The sequence below is a fragment of the Macrobrachium rosenbergii genome, chromosome 41 (genome assembly GCF_040412425.1).
Source record: "Macrobrachium rosenbergii isolate ZJJX-2024 chromosome 41, ASM4041242v1, whole genome shotgun sequence".
Lineage (NCBI taxonomy): Eukaryota > Metazoa > Arthropoda > Malacostraca > Decapoda > Palaemonidae > Macrobrachium > Macrobrachium rosenbergii.
In genome coordinates this window covers 34639022-34657207 of record NC_089781.1, presented here as the reverse complement: position 1 = coordinate 34657207, position 18186 = coordinate 34639022, and the positions used below count along the sequence as shown (strand labels likewise).

At 36.6% G+C, this 18186-nt stretch overlaps 1 protein-coding gene across 1 annotated transcript in view; it reads right to left on the bottom strand.

Annotated features, from left to right (window-relative positions):
• LOC136826465 (probable glutamate receptor) overlaps positions 1-18186 on the bottom strand; it is a 60082-nt gene that overhangs the window by 27748 nt on the left and 14148 nt on the right. Inside the window, exons 3-9 of the mRNA XM_067083672.1 lie at positions 13262-13500; positions 12044-12142; positions 11146-11460; positions 10707-10813; positions 8486-8659; positions 641-852; positions 64-281 (exon numbers count right to left, since the gene is read on the bottom strand). Of these exons, the coding sequence (XP_066939773.1) occupies positions 64-281; positions 641-852; positions 8486-8659; positions 10707-10813; positions 11146-11460; positions 12044-12142; positions 13262-13500 (1364 nt within the window). The remainder of the gene's footprint in view (positions 1-63; positions 282-640; positions 853-8485; positions 8660-10706; positions 10814-11145; positions 11461-12043; positions 12143-13261; positions 13501-18186) is intronic.

Here is an 18186-nt window from a genome sequence, read left to right as displayed (position 1 = left end):
AAGATTAAACCATAAGTCTAAATTTTGATAAAATATGTAAAAAAGCAAACTTGCAATGCTCACGCTCAAGTACTCATCCACTGAAGTGCTCTTAGAATAGGCCAAAGTAAATTTAGGATTTTCAGCTATGTCAGTGAGGTCTGAGATTGGAAGCCGTGGGTCCCCAGCTGCCAGTCCTGACATGAGATCACTGGCGTAATGCGTCAGCATGACCGTATGAAACATCAGCGATGTTAGCATCAACATGCGGAGGCTTGTGGCTGAAACACTGATAGACGTCCCTGGAAAGATAGTCGATGTCAGCGCCAAAGAAACGAAATCAACGGTATCGGAAGTGAATCATCTTTGTTTACAAGTTAGTAATTATCAGTTAGTCTGTGAAAGAAAATTTACTTACTAAAAAATACTATTATTTTTACTTAATAAAGAATACCATAGCTACTTTGCAATTATGTTTTTATCAGAACGTGATTTTGGTAAAGTTTTAAATGTTCGGACCAAATACTTCTCCCAAAAATTTGATATGTGTCAAGATTTTCCCTTCCATAAAACTGCTTTTATAAATATCTCAGTTGAAGAAAAATCGAGGCAGGAATTTTTGTGCTCTGAAACTAATTCTATAAACAACAAAATACATCACCCTGTCCCAAGAGGAATCCCACTGCAATGTGTACAGCGTCGGTGGAACTCAGTTGTGATCTCAGAGGTGACAGAGAGACAAAAATGGCGAACAGCAACACTAACAGGATACAGAAAATTCCAAAAATAATCCAGACTTTCTCTTGGAATTCTCGGGTGTAAGCAGCCCATCGTTGATCACTGCTGGATGCTCGCTTGAAGACAACAGAGTAACTGCCACGCAGACGAGAGAAAGGAAATGAAGAGACCGATATAGTAAAGTATAACTTTTTTTTTTATTTTCATATGTTATGGGCAAGGAGTTTTATACTTATTCGTACCTCCTTTTTGCATTTTTGTCCAGAAAGAAATGATAGGTTAAAAGAAACCGTATGCGGCTCTTGAAGAACTGATGGCAGATGGGCCTTGAAAATCTTTTATATCTATTCAGTTACTTCTGTTAAATAATAAATTATGCATAATTTATATAATTAAGATTGTAAAAATTTATATTCAGGGTTATTGCTTTCGCATGGCATGGATATCTAAAAGTGCAAGAATGTTGATTGCCCTTCATATACACTACAAAAAGCTATAATAAGTTCCTACAGAATAGTTGTCTATGTGCCTCTCTCTCTCTCTCTCTCTCTCTCTCTCTCTCTCTCTCTCTCTCTCTCTCTCTCTCTCTCTCTCTCTCTCTTACCTTTTCGCATAGAAATTTAAAACTTAGATTAGCAAAACTCGTACACAGGTTATGAATAAACAAATAACTTGATTAGCTGTTGTTTTGGATTACATCAGCCTTGTGTTGGTGCAATACCTTTTAATGCCACCAGCATAAGAAATCTCATACAAAGAATGCAGTTAGTAACAGATTTCATTACTGGGCTGCGGTATTTTAATATGGCATGTGGGCTGCATAATAGCTGCGGGTGATCTGTCACCCACAGGGTTGAGACCGCATGGTGACAGACAACGTGAGTGACGTTTGGGCTCGGGGTGTGAGGGCGCTTTGTTAGAGGCTGCTGAACCTGAAGGCTCCAGCTGGGTTCAGAGGATAAGCTCGGAAGTCTCGATAGGACAAGATATCCTATTGTAATACTGGAGAGGCCATAAATTTCAAATGCTTTGTGTAAATTACTTTGAGAGTACTTTTGCCATGTTATACATGAAAGCAAGTAGATAGTTTGAAATGAATTGGGAGATTTACATACAGACTTATATGAACATACTCACAATATATATATATATATATATATATATATATATATATATATATATATATATATATAAATGTATATATATATATATATATATATATATATATATATATATATATATATATATATATATATATATATAAGAAGGGAGATGTTGGTGCAGCCGGATGATAGAACACATCAGGTAGGGGTGACGAAGTGAAGGTCGTTCATTAATAGGTCAAACGTTTATTACTCTGACGCATTCCATAACGACATTGTCATATTCTCAAGGCTAAAAAAGCGAAAAAACATAGAATTTAAAAATACATGGAATATATAATTTTTTCTTTTAGAGTCTCAGCATATTATAGACATGTACATTAAAAATCAAAGAAAAATAAAAATCAAGTAAAAGCACCTGTTAGATCAAAAGCTGGAGACTTAATGACCAGAGAAGGAGAGAGAAGCAACAAAGAAACTGACTCAAGCCAGATACAGTTGTGCAGAGGAGGTGTGTGAGTTTAACTTGGGCACTAACTGCTTAATGAATAATGATTCTAAAATGAGAAGTTCATGAAAACGGCTTGCTTGGCCCAAAACAGAGAAGTCAGAGTATTCAATGTTGACTTTACATATTTTAGCATGATTTCTGATGTTGGAAAATTCAGGATTGGGCAGTCTGCAACCAGTGCGATGGCTAACACCTTAATGTGAATCAGCCCTGACCCTCAGCAGTCGTTTAGTCGATCCCACGTATGTCCCCAAATTACATCTGGGGCAAGTATATTCATTCATAGTAATGTCAAGAACAAAGATTTCTACATGCATATATTGCCTACAGTAACAAAGAGGGACCTTCTCAGTTAACGATCTATTAAGTAATCCTTTCATTTCTTTGCATATTTTACATGTAAAGATGTAGATCGCATTATTGGGCAGAGTCTTTCTTTGAATTTAAAAATGACCAGAGAAGGAGAGAGAAGCAACAAGGAAAACCGACTCAAGCCAGATAGAGTTGTGCAGAGGTGTGTGAGTTTAACTTGGGCACTAACTGCTTAATGAATAATGATTCTAAAATGAGAAGTTCATGAAAATGGCTTGTTTGGCCCAAAACAGAGAAGTCAGAGTATTTGATATTGACTTTACATATTTTAGCGTGGTTTCTGACATTGGAAAATTCAGGATTGGACAGCCTGCAACCAGTGCGATGGCTAACACCTTTATGTGAATCAGCCCTGACCCTCAGCAGTCATTTAGTCGATCCCATTTTATGTCCCCAAATTACATCTGGGGCAAGTATATTTATACATGACTGAAGATCGCATTATTGGGCAGAGTCTTTCTTTGAATTTAAAAAGCGACATTATCGCAAAAGGGTTTTTCAGAATGAGAATGACCTGTAACATGTTCAAATGTTTTTCTATTGCAGACTTAATATTTTTTCTAAAATTATCATCTTAAACATTCAAGACAATAAATTTAGAAAAAAATAGTAAGTCTACAAAAGAAAAACATTTTAACACCTTACAGGTCATTCTCATTCTAAGATAGACTCTGCCCAATAATGGGATCTTCAGTCGTGTATAAATATACTTGCTCCAAATGTAATTTGGGTACTTACATGGGATTGACTAAACGATTACTGAGGGTCAGGGCTGATTCACATAAAGGTGCTAGCCATCGCAATGGTTACAGATTGTCCAATCCTCTATTTTCCAACAATAGAAATCATGCTAAAATATGTAAAGCCAATATCGAATACTCTGACTTCTCTGTTTTGGGCCAGACAAGTTGTTTTCACGAACTTCTCATTTTAGAATCATTATTCATTAAGCAGTTAGTGCCCAAGTTAAACTCACACACTTCTGTGCAACTGTATCTGGCTTGAGTCGGTTTCTTCATTGCTTCTCTCTCCTTCTCTGGTCATTCATTCCCCAGCTTTTGGTCTAACAGGTGCTTTTACTTGATTTTTATTTTTCTTTACTTTTTAATGTACATGTCTATAATATGATAAGACTCTAAAAGAAAAAATTGTATATTCCATGTATTTTTAAATTGTATGTTTTTTTCTCTTTTTTAGCCTTGAGAATGTAACAATGTCTTTATGAAATGCGTTGGCGTAATAAACGTTTTGACCTATTAATGAACGACCTTCTTCACGTCACCCTTACCGGATGTGTGTGTGTGTGTATATATATATATATATATATATATATATATATATATATATATATATATATATATATATATATATATATATATATATATATATATATATATATATATATATATATATATATATATATATATACATATATATAGATATATATATATATATATATATATATATATATATATATATATATATATATATATATATATATATATATATATATATATATATATATATATATATATATATATATATATATTTACAGTTTTTCTACGCTGCTAGATTGCTGTCTCATAAAGTTTAAGGAGAAAATATCAAGGCAGGAGGGGTGTAGGTAGACCCATAAGTGAATAGGTAGAATTTAGGAGTGGCCAAGCAACCCTCTTCAAGGTATATAAGGCACCAGCACCCTACATCGAGAGTTTGTCCACTTGTCACCACAGCGAAGCTCTGTCCGTCTGACGATCGAACCACGAGCAGGCGGAAACTCATTCTTCACATACACTGGATCGATCATGACCTGATTACCGGACACCGCCCAAGAGAAGCTTTGATTTCATCACCTATAGTTGTGTGTGCAAGCAGTACCAGGAAACAAACACAGCATGTCCCCAGAAGGGAAATGGTTAGCCAGTGTACTTTTTTCTTTGACTCATTTTTATCATCTTTCTCTCGCATTTCACCACTCAAGTAAATTCTTTGCCCCTTCGATTTAAACAGCGAAATTGTTATATCCAGTGAGTAATTCTTTAAGCAATGCATAATGCAACTCCTGCCCCGTGCCAAGAAGTGAGTAAAGTAAGGTGATTCTCTCCAATTTGTACATTAACTCATTTCTAGAGATATATCACTTTGTTAGTAGTCTTACCTGGAATTATTTCTCCTCCAGGAGTGTTATCAGCGCAAGTTACCTACTTAGCCAATCCTCTGTGTTCCCGATTGCCTGAAGAATCTGCCCGCACTGAGGCTATCATTGCATTGTCGATTGCCTTACGGATCACTTACAAGTGGCCATTTACATGTTATACCCCTACAGATTCAACATTTCTTTCGAAATGCTACGTAACGTGTCTTGCAGTCTATCTCAGAGACGTGGTACCCTCAACTCACTCGCTCCCCTCTCTCTCTCTCTCTCTCTCTCTCTCTCTCTCTCTCTCTCTCTCTCTCTCTCTCTCTCTCTCTCTTGAACATAATCCTAAAAAAAAAAATGGATATTCTAAGGAAACACAATCTTTCCTACATAAATAGATTTATTATTAAACAAACCCAACAAGCAATGAATTAACAAAGAAAAGACTAAAATGCATAATAAATGAATTATCAAGTCAAAATAGTCTAATTCAAGATTTGATCTTACTCTGGCTAAAAAGCCTTTACACTCAAAACTCCCACACACTCCATCTTAGACATTATACGTCTAGTCTTAAAGTCAACCACAGTGAAAGTAACCACTAATCTGCAAAGATTGCAGTGTCCTTTCTCTATAACCACAGCAATTCCACAGACATATGTTGGAAAATTAAACAAACTGTAATCTACCACAAATACACAAGTGTAAGACATAATAATGAAAGTCTAAAATGCATGGTTAATAAATGTGAAACCCAGACACAATAAAATAGAATATTAAAGTGACATAAATGATTATGTCCAATTCTCCCCACAAATTCATAAGTGTATTGGATATGGTAAATTCACAAGTTCACAGTCCACACAGAAAAAAAAGAGAAGTCTGGATTTACCTTAACTGCCGGTTTCTAAGAGATTGGAAACACACAAAGCCACGTCTGGACGACATCGCTCTCGCTTGGCTAATAAGCGATCAGACTTACTTTTGGGCATAATTAGACACACAATCTATATTTTCTAACGCACGAACTTACGTACTCGCATACCAGCTCGGTCGGCTGCCTCACAAATCAGAGTCAATACTGTGTGTTCATCAAGCCAAAACAGCTGAAGTAATCGAACTATTTGCTGACTGCAATGATTTGCGACTGTGCAATCGCCCTAGTTCACTTTGAAGCGTCTCTTTCCTTCATCACACTTATGACTGAATATACATAGTAATTCTAAAATCAAACGTACTATCCCATATACATGTACCCCTTTGTGAAATTGATGCGTTATTCATTCAGTGAATTGCTGTTGTACCTTGTTTTCCACCTGTTTATTTTAGTGAGATTGTTCATCACTCCCACAGTTAAATTTACCATGTGTAAAATAAAATAAGTTTAAAGAAACATACTCACTGGCAACCTTCCAATTAGTAATTATCTTGCAATTATTCTTTTTGTGGTCTTACAAGGGTTTTTTTTATAAGGCTAAGATTATCAGAGTAATGTAAAAATGCAGTCACCTCCTCGTAATCCATGGCAATACACACACACACACACACACACATATATATATATATATATATATATATATATATATATATATATATATATATATATATATATATATATATATATATATATACATATTTCTAACTCAAATCAGAACAGAACCTTAGTCTTTCAATAGAGTCCAGGCCATGCGGAGGAATATATATATTCACAAATATTAAGCCACAAATTTCTTTTAAACCCCATTTCAGTATGCCCCAAGAATAACTTTACACCCAAATGATTTGTCACCAGTGGGAGTCGAACCGCTGCCTGGTTTAGAAGCAACGTAAATACAGTGACTTAGACCACTGAGCCATCTTCATGGCTCAGCAGTCAAAGTCACTGTACTTTAGCTATCTCTAAACCAGACACTGCAGGCAGCGGTTCGACTGCCACTGGTGGCACAGCTCTCATTATTTGTAATTCCCCTGGCGAGTAAGTTATTCCCAAGGAACAGTGAAATGAATATTAAACCAAATTTATGGCTTAATACCTGTGAATATAAAAAATGCCACGGCGTAAGTGTTAAAAATTCGCACACACACACATATATATAAATATTTTTTTGGCGTGTGTGGGGTTGGGAATTTGGGGGTAGGGGGTGGGGGTGGGCGTGAGTGCGGACGTGTGTATGTGTGTGTAACCAGTGTATTCCACTCATGTATGAAAATTCGCTCAGGCATGAGAATGTAACCCAAGACTGTAGAAATCTGTAGCAGAAAGGCTAAAGTTGAGCCCAGCATTGGTAACAACTGGTTATGTCATGACCATCAAGCGTAAATAAGCTAAATGTGAACCAGTATCCACAAATAGCATTACTTAACACTCTAATCAATATAGCGAATTATAACTGAAAAGAAGTGATCTTGAGCACCTAATCTACCCCAAAATTATGGCTTCTGCCGTGCGAGATTTTAATGGGGCTCTCATAGTTTTCTGTTTTGCTGACGCTTGGCCATCCCTTCTGGGCTGAAGTAAATCCTTTGTCACTGCTAATGCATCTGATGGTATAGCATGAAGTTTTGTTTCCAAAACGTCCTTCTTTTAAATCAGTTTTTCTCGTATCGTTTCATATTTGTTACTGATGTCACGATCTACTCGCATTCCCATTTCTAGTAGCGTCCCTCAATGTCTCTTTCTTCCCCATGCCCTTTTATCTCTCTCTGCGTCAGTAATCTGTAACAGTTCTACTTCACCTATTAATGATTTGCTAGGAATGCAATCTACGTAATTCCTCTGCATTCTCGTCTTAACATTCTTCTGTTGCTTGAAATTACCTTTGAATTGTTTTTCTTTACCTATCAACTCTCGACTTGACACATCTGAATGAGGATCAAAAATCTAATAAAGTTCAATATTTCCATTGAACTTTATTAAACTTTGTATCCTGATTCAGATATACCAACAAGTTTCTACTACAGTGTATTTCATCTCATATCCATTACTATAATACTTTTTGGTTTAGAATTCATTGAAACTTATTTTTCTATACATTGTGGGAGTTCATGTTACTTCACACTTGTATTGGAGAGATCACATGGTTCTCTGTTTCGCGTAGGTGAAGCATGTCCTTTTCCTCAGTCTAAATGATGAAACTTTATGTCAGGATCATTGTCTGTGCTTGGGATATTGAACTCATATTTGAATGCTAAACCTTGTAACGCCCTTCTTAATAGGATTTAATCAAAAGCAATCTGTCCAATCGATGATCTTGCCTTTACATATATTGTGATCCTTTCTCTTTAGCCGCGAATTAGTCTCCCCCCCCCCTTTGTTGTAGGTATTATTTCAGCATCTGTTCCACTGAGCACAAGAAAGGAATTCGTTCCTCGTCTCAGGTAGCCTCATAACTCCTACCAAGCCACCAACCAATGTTTGGTTCTGGAAAATCATGGATCGCCGAAGTACACCGTTCGGTGACTGCTTCTTTCCTTTTACAGAGTAACTTTGGAACACACCCAGCTTCCGGTTTCCCTAACTCTTAAGTCTAGTACGTTTGAAAGGTAGCTCCATCGTCAGTCCTGGGCTACACAAGCAATTGGGCTCTCGTCTTATTGGTCCTAGCTGTTGAAAAAACAGTTATTTACATGTACATTACCTACCTTGTAGTTGTCACTTCCATGAGAAAGTCAACGACCTCGCTCCTCTTGGGAGTCATATCGATGGGAGTTGCGGCTATATCGGCAGTTCCTTCAATGATCTCCCCAATTACTCCATTCCAACGACCATTCAAGAAAGATCCCCAGGCGTTATCACGTACCATCCTGCAGGATGATCTTGAAAAGGAGAGCAGTATAATAATGAGTCTGCTATAAATGATAATGAAATGTAAATATAAAAAAGCCATTAAGCTCTAATGCAATGTAAATAAAAAAAAAGTCATTAAGCTCTTACGAAATGTAAATGAGCATTCATATCAAACTGAAATGACAGACAACAACGAATAGAAAAGTTCTAATAAATATACGATTGTGGATTGATGTCTTTACCAGGATGCAAGACCCAATCAATTCAAGTTGCATAAGAGTACAGTATATTAGTTAATATTGCCTGAAACCTAAAAAATGGATTTTCTGCCTTTATTGAACACGTTTGTAAACAAAATTTGCTATGTGGAGAAAACGGGATATTCTCCTTGGGAATCAAACACGAAAAGAACAAAAGTACATGCACAGTTCAGCTACAGAATTTTCCCTTCATTTGGTAACTGATATAAGGTAACTAATATATTTTGGAACAGGTTAATGATTACTATCTAAAATGAGGTACAAATGTAACATAACTTTATTGATTGTATGATTCCTGCATTATTTTATACAAGAGGACGAAGGTAGTCAAGAAGAGTGATAATACAGTAGGTCGTTGTGTTGACTGTTTAAGGAGTGAATGAGTTAATACTAAGGGAGTGAAGTAAGTTTCACTTAAAACACAAATACAAAGGGAACTATAGGTGAGCAAAAGTACCTTTCAAAAAAAAAAAGAATATGTGAAAGGTGAAGTCTGTCTGAAGAGGATTCAGTCTTGTATGGAAAGAAAAAGTATACCTTATTTTAACCAGACCACTGAGCTGATTAACAGCTCTCTTAGAGAGGGCTGGCCCGAAGGATTAGACTTATTTTACGTGGCTAAGAACCAGTTGGTTACCTAGCAACGGGATCTACAGCTTATTGTGGAATCCGAACCACATTATACCGAGAAATGAATTCCTATCACCAGAAATAAATTCCTCTAATTCTTCATTGGCCGGCCGGAGAATCGAACGCAGGCCCAGCAAAGTGTATGGAAAGAAGGTAGGTATTTTGAATAGTTGTTAAATGTGGCTTATGAAGAAGAAGCAGCTCTGAATGAGGCAAAAGAAGACGTGGTTAGTGCAAATTTTAGAATACTTGTGGAAATGACTGTTGAAGATGTAAGGGAAGAAATTAATAGCTTCAAGAATAGAAAAGTATCAAGTGTTAGTGGGATTTCAAGTGATATGCTGCAGTACAGTGTTAAAACTGTAACTGTGGCTGTCCTGAGTGTGTAAGGTATGTTTGGACGAGGGGTGGGGACAGGAGCAATTATTAATTTGTTTAAGGGTAAAAGTGATAGAGATGGTTGTAAGAATAATAATGTCATGATGTTATGTTTGATGGACGAGAATGCGTATCTGTAAGGTTTTGACTGGAAATATAAAACAAATAACAGGACTGACAGAAAAAAAGTACAGAGGTTTAGATTAGAAAGGGGTTAGTGAATTGAATGTTTGTATTGGAAAAATTATGGGAGACGTTTGATGGTAAACCGAAAAATCTGCATGTGTTATATTATAAAAGTTAATGAGATAACTGATCCATACAGTGTTTAATTTTTATAGTGAGATCAAAACCATGCGCTATAGATATATATATATATATATATATATATATATATATATATATATATATATATATATATATATATATATGTGTGTGTGTGTGTGTGTGTGTGTGTGTGTACATACATATGTAGCAAATGAACACACGAGCGCATGTTTTACAGATAAAAATTTCTGTTGTGCAGTGCTTCTAAGTATTCATCTGTTAAATTTGAAGTTGCGAGCTAAAGCTGAATGTAGTGATCTTATTATTAGCCATTAAAATAGGCGATCACTATAGAAAACTGGAAAATTATTTACATTCTTTACACCAAATGTAGATACTGGTAAATCAAGAGTCTAGGTGGCAACAAATAAGGAACATGCAATGACTCTGAAATCTCTTCTCCTGGCCTATAAGTAATTGCTTAATCTGCAATGCCAGACTGTCACGTATCCTTGCTAATCAACTTGAATGTTAAACTTACGAAAAATTGGTGACTTTCTGCAGAAGATAGAACATTTCAGCAGTTGGACCCTGAAGACTTACAGTCCCGTCTGGATGTCTTCTCTTTATGAACACATAAGGAGGAGTCTGAGAAAAAGTAAGTCTGACTTTCAGTTGCCATGAAGTAAATAAATATGAAAGTAATTCTCTTTGCTTATACATTAATAATAATTATTCAATATTCATAGATTGACGGTTTAATTTCTTCCATCCGCGTTCAACATTCATATTCTGCATTTATTTTAGAGAAAAGTAAGATATATACATGTACCTGAAGGAGGTAGTTTTACCACTGATGAATGCATATCAAGAAGCTATCCCTTATTTTCTTAAAATTATCTTTCCAATTCATGAGCAACTTTAAACTTACGATAAAATAGTTTGAATTGTAAAATATTCAGCCATTTCATTCAACCTACTTCGATGACAGTACAGTTAAGATGGAGTCCGGTGAGATCTCTCCTTCTCATGATTAGGTCTCCTTTGATGTAAGCCATAATTCCATACTTCATCTTCCTGTATGCTAAACGTCTCTGGTTTGGTAGATCTTTGAATTCATCAAGAAAAAGGCTCTTGTTGACTGGAAGGGTTTTGCGTTGACTATTGTCACTGGGGTTCGAGTTGAAGAGCCACTTGCCAATGGCATGTAGCCTGATTGGCATCTTTGGTGCTACTTTATATGCTTCCAGGAAGGTGGCGTTTCTTGAATTAACATCAACCAGTGCTACAATAACCTGTAAAGTATGAGCTCAGTACGTCGTTTATATTCTTATTCCTTATCACAAATAACTAACAAGTAAAAAATGCGCCAAAGTTTCTTTGGGGCAATCGAGTTTTCTGTACAGAGTATAATCAATGCCACCGAAAATAGATCTATCTTTCGGTGGTCTTCGTATAATTCTGTATGAGCCCCGGCCCATGAAACTTTAACCACGGGCCGGTGGTGGCCTACCCTATAACGTTGCCAGAAGCACGATTATGGCTCACTATAAACTTAAATAAAATAAAAACTACTGAGGCTAGAGGGCTGCAATTTGGTATGTTTGATGGTTGGAGGGTGGATGATCAACATACCAAGTTGCAGCCCTCTAGCCTTAGTAGTTTTTAAGATCTGAGTACGGACAGAAAAAAGTGCGGACGGAAAGACAAAGCTGGCACAATAGTTTTCTTTTACAAAAAACTAAAAATGGCTTTGTATTTAGATGACTCGGTGAACAACTTTTCTTTCTTTTAGTATTCAAGACAAAATTGTATATTGTATTGATTACAAAATCTGATAAAACCTGTTTAACACAATCTGACTTTCATTACACTGACCTTACTGTTGATTGGTATGTACACCTGATCCAGATGGTCTTCAATGGTCGCATCAGATAGGAGCAGCCAGTTGACTCTTTCATCAGTCTCTTGGTACAACTAGTTGAGCAGAACAAATAGTTAATTTGGTTAATTTCAGATTTTTAGAAAGAGGGTTTTACATGAACTAGTTGAGCAGAACAAATAGTTAATTTGGTTAATTTCAGATTATTAGAAATAGGGTTTTACATGTTACAGTAGTTTAGTTAATGAATGAAAATATGAATTTCATGGCCTCTTAGTTCGGGTAATCTTGAAGCGACAACTTTCAGATCTTCAGTGTTTCTGTGGTGGTGTTGTGCTTCTAAATGTGCTTCCAACAGTGTACGGGACTTGGGTGTAAAACAGCTCCCAAACAACTCCTTTTTCATTAATATACTAAACAAAAATTGTGTTCACCCTGATGTCAAGCATAAAAAAATGACCAAGGTAAATTGATATCTCCACCAAAGTTTAGAAAGGTTTACGCTGGTTCTCAATGGCAGTGACAGATTTTAATTTGCTGTCCCAAGTATACAGAAAAAACATATTTCAGCAACATCGTAATTTTGAGTTTTTCTATGGCGTTTATTTTAAGTCTGTGAATAGAAAAACAAAAACGGAATAAGAGAAAAAAATTACCAATGTTGCTTAATACATAAGTGACGCTGTTAAAATAGACCTGGAGCATCTGTGAACTGCGAAAGTGAATTCATTTTAATGCTCCCTAAACATTAGATTCCAATCACTGTATTCACACAGACAAAAAATTTCTCGCGACGAATCGGTAGTACCGGATTCAAATCAGTAGTTTGCCCCATAAAAAAAAAGTCTGGTAAAAAGATGGAGAATTTGATATAAAGAATGATTAGTTAAAACCACTACAGCGATGATATACTCTTCAGTTTCTTTCACGCTGCGAGCAGTATCAAGCCCAAAATTACCAGTGCCTTTCCTGATTTATTGTTCCACTGGGGAATGTCTAGAATCAAGTTTCAGAGCACTTGATGTAACAAAAATGCCGATGTTTCAAAACAGTATTCAGGTTTCAGATTGTGTTGCTGAAATCAGTAGTTTCACAAAGGGATGAGTGATATGTATTTGAAATAGAAGACTGAGATAAAGTGCACAAATAAGGTGTCAGTTGTTATACATAAAATAGGCACGAAATTTGTATAAACAATACATGTTTCTACATACCTCTCTAAAAATATCCAAGTCCTCTTCAGTGACAATCTGTTGAATAACCAAGTGATGAGAATGCTGAGGAAAATGTATAATGTTTGCAAGATTACGAAAATGGGAAACCTTCCTCGCACTGCTGTTCCCGTTTACTTGATGTGGTTGTGTTTCTACTACAGATAAACCCATTCCTTTTTGTGCACTGAGTAGGCGAAATGTCCCTTTACGCCACCAGTCGTTGGCTTGATCATGCACTCCTGCAGAAAGAAACTCCCGTATAATGTATCATTTCATATTCAACATTGCAAAGATCCAAATTTATTACTGCAAAACCACCGCTGGCATACAGGTAGTCCTTTCGTAAACTCGGATTTAATAAACATTTATACGAAGAAACAAATCCCCAGTAATGCTTACGTACGTATATTCAAAGATATACATAACTGTGGATTTGTTTCTCCATTTCAAGACTCGTGCTACTATGAGTATTTTTTAAACATTTATACATTTGTAACGAGGACAGAATTAACACTTTTTTGAAGGTGTACGTAACGTGCTCCAACGATCTTTATTCGTGAAACGGAGGCGTATGAACGTTCGCTCACGGCAACCCTTTACATCTATTTTTCTCCTTTCTCTCTCTCTCTCTCTCTCTCTCTCTCTCTCTCTCTCTCTCTCTCTCTCTCACCGTGTATCACCTCTCTCTCTCTCTCTCTGTGTATCGCCTCTCTCTCTCTCTCTCATCGTTTTCCGAAGTTCACCCACCCGAATCGCACTCATTCTCACCAAATCAACTAAATGGACCATTTAAAGAAACGCAATAGTTTCTACAAAAATAGGTTTATTATTCAAATAACCCAACAAGAAATGAATAAAACAAAGCAAAGATTAAAATGCATAATAAATGAAATATCGAGTTAGATAACTAAACTCTGAACTGTAAAACACTTCTGATTAAAGAAGTCTCACTATGGCTAATAGCCTGAAAATATCCAAACTCACACATACTCCCCAAATCAATAATTAGTCATGTCAAAACCAGTCTACCACATGTTATTCGAACCAGTCCACACTGTCACCGACATCTGTCCACAGACATCTGTCGGAAGAATCAAACATGATAGAAACTCCCAAAAATATATGAAATGCAAAACACAATAATGGAAAGTGTAAAATGCATAGCCAAGATATGGCAAACGCAACATGACAAAATAATAATATAAAAGAGGTATGAATATTCATATTAAATCTCCCACACCAGTTCAAAAGTTCATAATGATTAGAAAATCATGGTAAAAATCACAAGTTCAATTTTCTCCCATAAAAACAGAGATTTCAAACTCTACCTTATCTGCCTATTTAAGCCTGGATCCTCTCCAAAGCTACGTCTAGACAACTGCAGTTCTATCACGTTAATGAACGATCAAACTCACTTTTAGGGCAGATTTTGGCGTAATCTAGATCAAATTAACGCACGTACTCACGAATATACATAACACTTCGGAGATCACCTGACTGGCAACATTGCTGAGGAATCAAACTATTTGTTGAACACAAAGATTTTACCTCGAGTCTCTCGACCTACTTCCATCTGACTCCATAAATTCTTTCATCACATCTTAAAGCATTGAAGCTATATGAAATGCATATATGTGTCCTTTAAAACTTGTAGCAGCCATATTTTCTGAAATAGAGCTCGGCCACCACATAAGAGCGTCTCGCTCTCCTTAACGGCAAACTAAAACAAAAGCATATGTATAAAACATAACAGAATAGGACTATGCTCAATTAGCAATGTCTACTGCACTGCAGCTTTAAGGACTGCTCTCATGACGCACTTCCAAAGTCACTGGGGTTGAGTTCTTAGAGCCTTTACATGTAATCTTACAAACACGAATAAGCTTTACTACCCCCACAACAAGAATTATCAGTAAAATAGCTATTAAGACAATTAAAATTGTCGGCATAATATATTCCTGATACTGGAACATCACGGAATCGTCAATGTCTTCCAACGGTGGAACCGTCATTGGCACCTTGGTTGTAGGTACCTCCACTACCAAATGCTCGTTATGCGTATGACGCATAATTATCTTCTCGGAACTGTTGAATACAGCACGGCTAAGTACGAGAAATTCCGTAGACATGATTCTGCAGGATGAATCGAGCTGCTCGGACCCTCGATGAACGAATGTCGTCGACTTGTTGCTCTGGCACATCATTGTAACTGCATACTCCTTGTAAAAACACAGCAGGAAGAGTACTGGTGGACTCGATGTGGTAATCTCGCAGGAACTGTCTAAAGTCACATTCTGTCGGAGTCTGTCTATGAACTATCGATATTTCACAACCACCCACAGACACAACTCGCAACTGGAAAATACTACTGTCACACACACACTTCTCTCTAACTAAAGTACAACTCGTCTTACAATCAACTCCCGAACCTTGATATTGATCTCCCAAAATGAACATGGTCTCTACTCTATCCCATGTCACTACTGAGTCTCCCAAAAACACTCGAAAAAGGTCTAATAACAAAAAGGTTTCATGTTACTGAACCAAACAAAACTACTAATGCAAAAGTCAAACACTCACAATGTGAACTAATTCCAAGTGTGTATCTCAGAATAGTCACAGTCAACTCACTATTAAGCACACAACTCTACGGAACTCACTCACAAAAAAAAATTCTATCCAAACACTAAAAGGTATCATATCTCGTAAAAGACATGAAAGTTCTACTCCGGTTAGCAAATATTTCGCAACACCTGACTAACTCTCAACAACTACAATTACTCGCAATACAGCTCCCTTCATTTTAAAAAAAAAAAGAAACTGAAAAAAAATCCAAATACTCAAATACGATCTCCCAACCCGAAAAAAAAGATCAGACTTGTTCGGTCCGATATACTAAATACCTCCCCAAGAAAAAAAATCCTAAACAACAAAGATATTGCGTCAGATGATAAAATACATCATAACACAACAACCCACTAACACACGGGTCAAATCTCGTATGAAATTAGCCCATGTCTCAATTCCTAAAATCATTCGAAAACAAATGACTAAGAACTTCAACATCCAAAATGAACAAGAGACAAAAAAAAATAAAAAAATATCATATACAAATATACAAATACAAACGTTCCATTACATCCCAACTTTCTTTAACTTCGAAATATGGGTCAATTTCGTCACTCCAGTATTTACATCTTTAACTACAAATCTATTCCCTCTTTTGATCTCTACAATCTCAAAAGGTCCGTGGAACTTCGGACTTAACTTATAATTCAGATCATTCCGAACATTCACTTTAACAAACACTCTATCACCCATCGAAAAAGCTACTCCCTCGATTTCGCGTTACTTTTCTCTACCATTGCACGCGAACTAAGTTCAAGTTCTTTACTGATACGTGCAAATCTTTCTCTCGCTGTATTTATCAATGAAGTGACCGTAACATCACCCTGAACACACTCTGGTAACAAATCAAAAGGTCCTTTCAACTTGTATCCATACAAAGCTTCTGCTGGAGATATCTTAATTGTGTCATTCATCATAGTATTGATACTATATCGCACTTCATCCAAAGATCTGTCCCAATGTGTATCGGAACCTCCCACCGTCATGCGCAAAGCTTCGATTACTTTCCGATTCGCCCTCTCACACAACCCATTCGCTTCAGGTCTATACGGGATTATAGATACTTTCTTTATCCCCAACAAATTAGCAAGACCGTCTAAAGTCTTATTAATAAACTCCCTACCATTGTCTGTGATCAGACATTCAGGAACACCATATCGACAAATTATCCCCTTAAAAAAACGCTATAGCAACTTCCTCAGCTGATTTGTATTTCAGTGGGAAAATCTCGACAAAGCGAGTCAACTCATCAACAACTACTAATAAATGTCTATAACCATAAGCGGACTCTGAGAAGTTACCCAGAATATCCATATGCACTCTCTGAAACGGCCTATGTGGTATGGGATATGAACCCAAACGACACGACACTGTCGTCGCTGGCTTATTCGCATTGCAAATAGCGCACTTCTTCACAAAGGCTTCTACTGCGGAAAACATATTTTTCCAAAAGAACTTTGACCTGACGTTTGGGTGTAGACCCAAATGAGGAGAACCAAATTTACAATGTACAATGTCTAGAACTTGTGGTACTAGACTCTCTGGCACGATGATTTGTGTAATCTCACCCATGCTTCGAGTACTTCGCAAGTTATACTTAACTTTTCTCACCAATAAATTATTCTCCAACTCTAGACCAGAAAAAGGCAACTTATACCCTTTCTTCGGTGAAACTCCCTTAAGAAATGCCTTAGCATCTGACAACAATTTATCTTCATCTTGCTTTTGTTCCAGCAAGCCTATGTCCCAAGTGACATTTTCACCCGTAATATAACACACTGCGTTACTCTCACTATCACGAATAACAATCTCTCCCGAGACTGCCGACTCACTATTTCTCCCCGAAGTATGCACTGTAGGAACGTGTATGTCCTCTACATGCGATCTCTCAGAACTACTAATATCAGAGACATTAGACACCAAATATTTACTCTCTTCTCCCACACAGGATTCGGTGTGTATTTCCTCATCCTCGACCGGAAAATATCTGCTCGCATCTGCAACTACATTATGCTTACCTTCAATGTATTTGAGGTTTGCATCAAAATCTCTCAATGTTAGGAACCAACGTGCTCTCTTGGGCGACAAATTTGGCTTATTAAAAAGCTCTAACAACGGTTGATGATCTGTAAAAATCTCAACTTTATTTCCCAACAACAACATCTTAAAATGAACAAGGCTAGAGACGACTGCGAAAGCCTCCTTGTCCACAACTGACATCAGCCTTTCGTTACTACCACGTGTTTTGAACTTTCTGCTATAAAAAGCAATTGGGTGTAATTTCCCCTCAAATTTCT